The sequence below is a fragment of the Periophthalmus magnuspinnatus genome, chromosome 7, assembly GCF_009829125.3.
Source record: "Periophthalmus magnuspinnatus isolate fPerMag1 chromosome 7, fPerMag1.2.pri, whole genome shotgun sequence".
Classification (NCBI taxonomy): domain Eukaryota; kingdom Metazoa; phylum Chordata; class Actinopteri; order Gobiiformes; family Gobiidae; genus Periophthalmus; species Periophthalmus magnuspinnatus.
Window position 1 is genome coordinate 16,081,907 of NC_047132.1, and position 10,760 is coordinate 16,092,666.

The window sequence follows — 10,760 nt, forward strand, 5'->3', positions numbered from 1 at the left end:
ACGATGTGTGTTTTCATTGGACCACTGCTGAGCACTAACTGAAAGGGCATGTTTATTGACACTGATGTGATGAAGAAAGATGATTACCCACCAATGTGGAAAAAAATGATATTGTAGTGAGGTGTGCAGTCCCTTGTCTTTCCTTTGAGCACATCAAGGTTGACAATGAGATAAGAATCTGTTATTCTTACTGATCAAAATAAATTATATGTTTGACTACTGTTAAATTGGAATTATACAACGTTTTATAAAAGACTTTCTTCTGAATGTTTTGCTTGGTAAATCCAGAATGATATCCCTGTATTTTTTATACAGAGGGATGTCAGTCTGGATCAGTCTGGATCAGTCTGGATCAGTTCTCTATCACGTCTTGAGCCAGAGCCAAACATCATGCAATCAGGTTCGGTTTATTTTAGTGGCACATGTGAAATGAAGGAGCTGATTGGTCACCTGTCAAAATGACATTTCTCTCTGACCTGATTTAACTGAATGTTTCAATACTGTTGGACACCTTGCACCTGCATTGTACAACTTTAGTTTATTTTGCTTTTAATAGAAATGCATGGGTCTTATTCTTTTTTGTTTGTTTTCGATGAGTGTATTTCTGCCAACTACTGTGCTGTGGTGTACTGTGTAGGCCAAGTATCTATTTTTTTTAAATATATTTTTTTCTTTTTCCGTTAAAGAACATGCATTATGCAAAAAAGGGCAGCAATCGTTTGCATAGTTTAGATGAGTGATTGTCAAATCATTTACAGCATATAGAAAATATTTGTTGAGATCTGAAATTAGTGAATGTTTTTCAGACTTTCTTTATTTTTCTTTTTAGATTTGAGGTAAGTGTAAGAAAGAAACATACACAAGAGGAAGTGAAAGTGTGTTTTGCAACAGTCTCTGCAGAGCTGGATAGACAGAATCAATGGCTGCGCATACGAGGACTATAGTTCTTTTAATCATACAGCTGCAATTTTTAGGTAATTATTGTGTTTTTAAATATATTATGTTTGTGAATTGTCGTGTGCTTTTACATTTTGTGGGATCTGACTTTGTTCGTATATAGAAAATTGCCTGGTACGTATATCATTTTTCAGTTGTCCAGTTGACAGAATTCAATTTTCTTTTGCGATGGACCCAACTCGGACAAGTGAGGGATTACACAGATATAAGCTGCTTTAGCCCTGCTAGAAAACAACAACGTCAGTATCAAAAGATCTATTTGACATAGCTGCCATTTTGAAAGTTTTAGTTTAAGAATTTCTGACAGAGCATATGCCTCTAAAGCTCTACAGCTAGTATTGGTTGCCAAGAAGAATCTGTCAGAGATCAAATGTTTATGAAGCAGAAACATGTGAGATAGCTAACCAGGCTATTCTTTACATACATTACACATCCCAACTAATGGTAACATCATTTTATGCTATAATTTTGCAATATTTAAGTGATATTTAAGCACATTCTTCTCACACAGAATCAGACCAGGTCCATTATAAGTGTGTGGCAGAAGGAGAGGATGCCACTTTGCCTTGTGAAAAACTTCGACCCGAGCAGAAACAATGTGACCTAACCACATGGAGTTTCCAGCACACAGAAGTGGTTGTGTATGGACTACTCAACTCAAACAGGGTGAATCTCACTGACCGCTGTTCCCTGCAGATTAAAGGTAATCCATGTTATATCATTGTCTTCACATAAATGAGTACTTTCATTTTTTTCCTACGGGAAGTATTTGGTAAAAGCAGAACATGAAAAAAGTCAGACCAATATACTTCATCTAATTAAAAAAAAAAAGTATCTTCAAATATGTGATTATTATAAAAAAAATAATAATTTTAAAACTGTTTATTATTGCTTGTTGCATAACAAACATGCCTGAATACTGCATAATAGTTCTCTTTAAAGATGTCCAAACTCAGGATGCTGGTGAGTACAAGTGCAGACAGCATGACCGTTCAGGACAGTCTTTTCCTCTGGACAATCTGGTCTCCCTGTCCATCGTCTCCAGTGAGTAAAGTTTTATTTTAAAATGAGTAAATTTTTATTTTAAAATGAGTAATGTTTTATTTTAAAATGAGTAAAGTTTTATTTTAAAATGAGTAAAGTTTTATTTTAAAATGAGTAAAGTTTTATTTTAAAATGAGTAAAGTTTTGTTTTTGTAAAATGCCTCTTTGCATGGGGGCGTGGATTTTGTGGGTTTGACTCCATCTCTATGGCTGAAGTGTGCATATCCTCTGTGTTACTGTGGCAGAGGAGTCACCCTGGGCTCAGACTGCATGTGGTGCAGCTACAGTCCAATGGCTGTAAGTGTTCTGTATAATTAAAAATAGTGAGAGGAGCTCAGACCACATGCCTTGCAGATCAGTGGTGCCGGTGGAGGTGCCATGGCGCTCCGGATTCTTGGGAATCTTATTTTTGCTGGACACTGAAGCCTATTACAGCCTTTTCCTTTAATAAATGAATAGTTATCACGTGCACATGTGGTCACTGTGATGACTGAAACAGCACAGCGGAGGACTGGTCTGACACAGCAGTTACAGGTGCAGTCTGAGCAAGGCGTTATCCTGTCTCCTACTTTAAAGTTGTGGGTTAGACTCCTGATCTCTTTGAGCATGTTCTCCCCGTTACGATGGCAGTGTTTATATTTTCAAAAAACACATTCTACCACAGACTTTTTTATTTCTCTTCCTCAGTGAGTGAAGTTACACATACTTCTGAAACAGAGTTAATTTGTTCAGTCTCCACAAAGCAGCGGTGTGTTCGAGTCCCACTTAAATGGTCTGTAGGGGGCGCTTCAGTTAAAGATTATCCCAATCTCAAAGTGGAAACATCCAACTGCCGGACATCTGTCAAATTTAGACAGCAAGATTTTAAACAACAAAAGTTCACATGTGAAGTGGAATGTGTCAACAACAAGATCCAGTTTCACTTCCAAAAAGATGAATCAGGTGAGAGAATGATATACACTACCAGTCAAAAGTTTAGGCACACTTTCTCATTCGATGGGCCGTATCTTGCCCCCAGTCTTAACGGTAGTGATTAATGAGTTAATGACAGGGCATTTCCAGTGGTGGCTGGAGTGGGACGAAGTACATATATGGTGATGACATCTGAACCAATCTGTGACCACTGTGGCATTTACAGGGCCCATATTACACTATTTTCTGATCTATATAATTTTTTAAATCACTACCAGCGTGGGTAATGTCTGCGATCTGCAATGGAAATAATTTTAATCATGAAATGAAATGGAGTTGAGGACAGAAAGGGCAGATGAGAATGTGAGGAAATCCCACATCACAACATAGGACTTCAGACAGGGTAAGAAGACACACGTAAGGATAGCGCTGGCGACTCGAAATTAATCCCTGCAAGCACAGTTACTGACACTGCAGCTTATATAATCATGGAAATTAAGAAAAAAATATGAATGAAAAAGTATGTCCAAACGTTTGACTGGTACTGCATTTATATAGCTTATTTTAAATGTGATTGTAACCCTTTTGACCCCCATCTGTTAATATAACTTTTTTGTCATATTTTAGAGCCTAGCACAGTTAAATCCATAATAACCACAGAAACATGGGTGACAAAAAACAGTGAAGACAAGTGTAATAAAGGTAATGCATGTGTGGCATGGTGGTAAAGTGGTTAGACTTCTCACATCACCTCACGAAAGTCTTCCTCTTAATGCTTATGTTTGCCCAGAGTATCAGAGTACTGATGTTTCTGTCTGATCAGCGGTAGTTATAGTAGTAATATCAATCCTTCACTCCAGTAAGACTACATTTTCTTTAGTAGACAATATTATTCAATTAGATTAGTTTTAAATGTGAGTTTGGAGTTAGGAGCATAGACTGTATATATAAATGCACATAGCTAACCTGCTAGTCACCGCGTTCCAAATAGGAAGTGATCATGGACACACTTCTGGCTCCATTGACTCTCCAATTCACATTAGAAAACTCATCCCTCTGTCTGCAACTGCTGCTGTCAGGCTCATCATCAAAATGTTCCAATGGTCCTGGTATTTTTATGTCCGTAACTCAAGATATGAACAAGAGACAAATCAGCTGCCTTCTTTCTCTGAGGTTGCTCTCATTAGCAGTAACAACAGGTTTGATTGACACCATTGCTAAGCGACTGCCCCCTGCCAAGCCAGCGGTGCGTGTGGGAAGAGGCGTTACCTTCACCCACGATCGGACTTCCACATAAGGAACTCGGCTCAAATTCGCCCCTATAACTGCTAGCCTCTAAGTCTTAGAGGCAAAATTATGCTCTTAGAGTCTAAGAGCTTAATTTTCCTGGAGCTGAATGCTGTGGGTAAGGTCACATTCACTTAGTCCACTTCTTTTTACAGTCTATGTTTAGGAGTTGGTTAGGAGTATCAAGTAATTACTAAGCCTGAATCAGTCTTAATAAGTATTTCACTATAAATGAACTCTTTCTCCATGTTTTATTATTGGTAAGTGGGTGTAATTATGACAAAGCGGTACCAAGATTTTAAATAATATCAGCAAATACTTACAAATACTTAGAATGTTATGAAGTTACTATAAAAACTTTTTTTTTACTCAGTTAGTAATACAACTCCTGTAGTGGTGACTAAAAAAAAAAGACTTCACTTAACCGTTATTCAAAGGCCCTGTGCATGATTTCTCCCATGTATTTGAGCAAAATACGTCTTGTCTCAGTACAGATATATTGTATAAGCAGCTCTTATGGTCAAAATATGTCCACTGTGTACTGTCCGCATCTAATTCATAGAGCTATATTGTCCAATAATGAGGAAGTGCTTGTTGGCATGCTAGTTGTTTGCTTTACTGTCACAAAAAACCTCCACTCTTATCTCCAAAAGTTGTGATAAACTTATCATGGGGAATTATTTGTACTCCTGCAATGCATAAAGTAAGTGAGGAATAACTCTGGACCACTGCAAACCACTTTCTTAAAAAAATCTTCTGTTTTTTTTAAGAAAATCAAATGTGGTCCAATGCGTTAACAGGGGATTTCTTCCAGGATGTTTCACAAAATGTGGTTTTACTTTCAAAACAATTTGCAAGTGATATGCTTCCTGTTTTCTCCAACACAGAGAGTACTACACAGAAAGAGAACAGAGAGAATGACAGTGATGAGAGCGGAGACTTGGTAGATGACAGGTCGGACAATGGACGTAAAGGTAAACACACTGGGCACTATTATAGTTCCTCTGCCTGCTCTTCCCCGAGGATTCTGTCAGATACTTTCTCAACTGTACATTAGATTGGCTGTTGAATTGGACCTCAGGGGGTTTGGGGGTTTTGGTGTTACTTACTTAGACTTGCAACATTCTGACACCTGCAGACTAGGAACTCCCCAAAAGAGCTGTGGTAGTTTTTGCTTGTAAAACAGGGAGCATTACACTACGTTCACACAATCTCCTACTTAGGGCACTATTTAGGGGTCACGCATTTTTTTGTCATGTGCAAATGTCCAGTGAGTTAAAAAGCAAAGTACAAAAAATTTCCCACAATGCACCTTGTGTCTAGCGATGGTGACTAGACCGGTCAGTGCATTGTGAGAGTCAGAAAAACAACAGGACGAGCTGACAAAAGTCCTGTCAATGCTCACCACGGACCCAGAATTATGAATAAAACACTCAATCTCATGATTTTCTTTGGGCAGCAGGTGTTTCTTATTCGTTGGTTTCAGGCAAATTTCTCTTTCCTGAAATTTGAAGGATTTTGTAAGAACCTTTTTCCATTCCAAAGATATATTTTTTCATATCCAAATTGCATTGCCGTAACAATGAAGGACCATTGCAATGCCTGAAACGCATGGATACACATTCATTCTTCTAAGTTAAACTGCAGTAAATAGCAAAGATATGGTTTGCACAACAGCTTTTTTCAAGCTATTGTCCACACCTCACCTCACAACTTTGACGCGATAATACAAACTGCTTTATTATAAACTTTTAAACTTTTAAACTTTTCTTTACTATGGTGTCGTAAAATGTTTGATATTTCAGCTTATTCCTTTATTAGAGTGGGCCGTGAGAATGGATTGTATTACTCAAGGACAGAACAATAGAATGTTCTGGGTGATGTTTGAAGTAGTAGTAGTTTGAAGTAGTAGGTTGAGCGTTGTTGCTTGGTTACGGAGGAGAAGGAGAAGGAGGAGAAGAAGAAGAAGGAGGTCAGGCGAGGATTTGCTGGGGAGTGTATTTAAACCTAGCTTGTGGCCACCCCATTTTTTTTTAAATTAGTGAAATTATTATTATATTACTGTATTTTGCTATTATATTTAGTATTCCAGTATGTTTTTGTTTTTTTCTTATTATTCAATAATTGCATTACATTATTATAAATCAGATGTATGTTATGTCCTGACAGTTACTCTTGAGTAATAGTTTCCCCAAATATGCTGAGTATTTTTGGAACAATGTCTTGTAATTCTTCTAGAGAACAGTACATTTTTGACTGTTTAGTTTGTTGTTGTTTGTGTGTCCAGGCTGGTGGTGGGCAGTAATAGCAGTGGCTGTCGTTTTAAGCATAACAGCTGTGGCCTTTGTCACATGGAGGAGGGTCAAAGGTCAGAAGTCACAAGTATAAGTTCTTACAAAGCATTCAAATCAACAAATACATGTGTGTTTTTCAGTGAATCCTCAGGAATCCAGTGACACTCCACCTGTGAGTATAACATTCTCAAATGGGATGAAAACTAGTGTTAGTGAGTGACTAGAGTTTTAGCTGGACAACATCAATACCATTATTATAATGTTTATTTAATTAGAGAACAGAGGTGTTCAACAATACAATGTTTTACATGTTGTTTTAACCTATTTATTTTGTGGTGAAGGCTGAAGAGGAAGTGTCTTATGCCTTTATCAACTTTAACACAAGCCACAAGAAAACTATTGTAAGTTCAAACCAGTGCTACTGTGTTTTTATTATATATATATATATATATATATATATATATATATATATATAGTACTTTTTAAATTTTAGTCTTGCCCATGCTAATAGGTGCGTTCACACTTGCACATAAGTCACATACAAATTGAGACTAAATTGTGACTAACCATTGAACTAATCCTGAACAACACAAGGACCAAACCAAATCTACCATCAGGACTAAACTGAGCTGAAAGCAGAACTCCACAAGGACAAGTGTGAACACACCCTTAATCAACTCTATTGTTATATTGCATTGCTTCATGGGACTTGGAAGACTTGTTCCTTGGACGTGAGTTTGTATATGGTCTGATTTGGGGCTCTGTTATTGAAAAAGGGGAGCTTAGTCTTTGTCTCCACTTTTCCCTTTTGATCAATTTGGCTTACTTTTTATAAATTGGGCTGCAAGACAAACACTAGGGACGCTTTTGTCCTGAGGGCTGTCATTCTACTCAAACTGAACTGACACAGGATCTGCTGACCCTACCTGACCAGACCTCCTGTTAAATTGCACTGAGACCTTTGTTTGAGCCATGTATTTTTATTTTAACTGCTCAATGTGTTTAAATTGTCACTCATGGATAAATAAAGTTGTACTGAACTGAATTAGTCAATGAAAATATTGAAACAAAATTTGATCTGCATTGTGTCATAGTTTTAGTTCACCACTAACTACTTTTTATTTAGTTATAGTTGGTAAAACATGAAATTTAAAGAAACTGTATGTAGAAAAAGGTACCACAACTAAACCTGGGTTGCCAGTGCCTAAACCTGCAGATAAAAAACATGAACATGTGTACCATATTGTGTGTTTCTCCAGGTCAGAGTGAGTGAGGAGGCTGTAACTTACAGCTCTGTGAGAATCCCACCTAAGGACCGCGCTCAGCTCTACACCTCTGTCCACAAGCAGACTGATAAATAAAACTGCAAAAGAAAATTGAATTCTGTCAAGTGCACAAAAGTTTTGGAGTGAATACATTTTGCCTCTCATCCAAGAGGCTTCTTCAGTTCTGCAAAGTCTCTGCAAGTCACTGCCTTATATCAGTCTGAAGGAAAACTTAATAAAATAACTTTCTAATTAAAAAAAAAAACTTCATTATTGCGTCCATTCCCTGTTTAATCAATTCAGATCATCACTCATTCGATGCTTCCCTGTTATCCAAAAAAATGATCGAATACCTGCTCATTGTGATTCTCCTCAGTCCTGTGAATAAAAATTCAACATGTCGCCCCTAACTTCTTTATTAACTTAGTACTAATGGGAAGTTAAAGCAACTGCCATTTCTATGGCAAGTATCACAACTGGTATTTCATATACATACTTTTGTCAAAAGCTTTAGACTTACTGATATTGGATGGGAGCCGTGATTACCAAATGGTCAATCTTGGTCTCATTTATAAAGCTCTACATGGAATTTTGACTAAACTGAAAAAAGCTTGTCTTCCTCCCTCCTGTAGGGATAGAAGAAGGGAAAAAAAGGAATGGTAGCTAACCTTTAAGGCTATATATGTAAATATTGGTTTGTTTTCAACATTGTTATGGTGTTTGCTCATCAAAACCTACATGGACAGGAGATTTCAGAAGATATCCCAGACAGTAAAAAAACCCACCCCTTTTCATTTTTCTACAACTCAAATCCAGAGGTGCTATTGTTTTAAGTCCATACATTTAGCTTTGTGCTTAAATTACTTGTTCATACATATTAAATAATTTTATATAACTTGAAAATGCAGCATAAACACAAGCATTTGAACTACATTGAATTGAGCTGTCTCCTACTTTTATGAGCTTTTAACCACACCAGTGGCTCTCACAGCAGAGTTTGCATGTTCTTCCTGTGTCTCCGTGCATTTCTCTGGACACTCCAGTTTCTCCCATCAACTGAAAACATGCACAGTAGGTAAAATCCTCCAGCTAAGATACTCCTGACCAAGACTAGCTCAAGATCTAGAGATGGGTCCCGGGATGTGGTTGCCCCAGCAGCACTGAAGGATGGGTCAAATGCATATTCATTTCCCTACAGGCACAACCTATTACTGCGCTCCCTCACCACATGCATACTCAATGTCAATTAATTGATGTATTCATATTATCTTGTCTTGTCCTGCAATAAATTACTAAAATTTACAGTTTTACCAAAGCCACAGCACACAGCATGCAAACATTAACAAAAAAATAAATACAAATCTAACTTCAAAACATACATGTAGGGTTTAAAACTGCCACAGCCATTTAAAAAAAAAAATCTGCTTGCTAAAATGTCACTATGAAGAGGCAGGTCTTCACAATTTTGAGCAGGAAATCAGTGGACCCGTGTCTTTTATTAAGCTATTTTGGATCTATAGTGAGGTTTACAATGAACAAAATGTTAAATCACTATCTACATATGTTAGATCAAGAAAAGCACATCCTCTATAAGGGATTGTAAGCAAGTCTACTATCGACCCAATTTATTCTGTGGCCTACAAGCTAAATAATGCAATAAACATTCTCCATTAGCAAAGAGACACTGGCCAAACAAATTGCACAGGTCAATAGAAATAGCAATTTCTCTAATTTCTCTCAAAAGATCAATTTATTAGCAGGCCATGTCCGATAAGTTCAAAATATAAGCAGCTTCCCTTACACAAGAGGTCAGGGGTCAAATCCTTCAAAGATTTATCCTTTGCAAAACCAAAGTCAATTCAAGATTTTTTCATTTAAATGTCTATAACCACAGCTCATTTTTAAGCCAGATGCCCTTCCTTACCCACAGATCATTCCCATTTGGAGAGTCTGTTTCCTAGAGCTTAGGTTCTAATGTCTAAAACGTTACATTTTGGACAGATATGTAAAACATCCATAGAGAAGCATTAGTTGGTATTTGGAATGATATTGCGATGCTTGACATATATCTGAATATCTATCTAAACATTATTGGTATTTTTGTAGGCCTTTAAACATGCTCTTTACCTTTGCTTTGATATTTCATGGTTTATTACTTAAAATAATGGTTATATTCAGACAATAGACAGATAAACTCCTAGGCACTGAGGAGGTCAACTACTGGCAACAGAAGGAATTTTGAAAAATCACCCAACTAGAATTTGCAAGTTTTTTCTGCTAACTCAACCATACAAATGTAATTAATGTGATTCAAAGGCAGAAATGCTCAAATTTTGATCTCTGGACTTAAAGTGGGACTAAACAACAGCAAGAGACCTCCAGACTTTTACTTGTTACGTAACAATCCTGGGAAATTAACAGTTCTTAGGAGAGCTCACTTACTAGACAGCATTCTAATTTTTGATGAGGGAAAAATTATGTAAGATGATTAAAAGCTCAAAAAAATGTGCATATGTGTCCTTTAACCTTTTCCCCATACATTCACATTTATTTTTATTATAAATTGTGAAATATCAATGTCAATATAGTGTGTATAGTGTTTTTATCTGTGTCTTTAGAGCCAGCTCTAACATCTTTGATACTCTCCTGTGGACTGCTGTCAGACTGAACATGACTCTGGCCAGTGTCCAGAATCTGTAATTATGAGCCTCTGTCTCAGCCTCTTCTGTAATGAATTCACACATTTCAGTTTTCTGACACTTCTTCAAACTAATAGCCTATTAGCTAGTAAAATTAGCTAGTAAAAAACAGCCTATTAGCTAATTAATTTTAAGCTTTCCATCATTTTACTATGGTTCTTCATCACACACATCGCATCACAAGTTTCTTTTTTAGCAGTGTATATTTTTTTACGGTTTACATTTTTGTACATTTCTGACTATTTCCATGAATTTGTCAATAGGTTGTGATCATCTAGAATTTGGTTTGGTCATACTTTCAG

At 36.8% G+C, this 10,760-nt stretch overlaps 1 protein-coding gene across 1 annotated transcript; it reads left to right on the forward strand.

The window, feature by feature from the left end:
- Positions 1–894: 894 nt before the first annotated feature.
- Positions 895–7,958, forward strand: LOC117373108 (uncharacterized). Its single transcript, XM_055222805.1, has 9 exons — positions 895–974; positions 1,469–1,660; positions 1,900–2,001; positions 2,689–2,943; positions 5,088–5,174; positions 6,488–6,568; positions 6,635–6,666; positions 6,836–6,895; positions 7,754–7,958. The coding sequence occupies exons 1-9, from the start codon at positions 920–922 to the stop codon at positions 7,853–7,855; spliced, it is 966 nt and encodes a 321-aa protein (XP_055078780.1). The 5' UTR covers positions 895–919; the 3' UTR covers positions 7,856–7,958.
- The last annotated feature ends 2,802 nt before the right edge of the window (positions 7,959–10,760 follow it).

Coding starts and splice junctions, on each gene's coding strand:
- LOC117373108 (XM_055222805.1), top strand. CDS start 920: ATGGCTGCGCATACGAGGACTATAGTTCTTTTAATCATACAGCTGCAA. Junction 6,569..6,634: donor CACATGGAGGAGGGTCAAAG/GTCAGAAGTCAC, acceptor TGTGTTTTTCAG/TGAATCCTCAGGAATCCAGT. Junction 6,896..7,753: donor CAAGCCACAAGAAAACTATT/GTAAGTTCAAAC, acceptor GTGTTTCTCCAG/GTCAGAGTGAGTGAGGAGGC.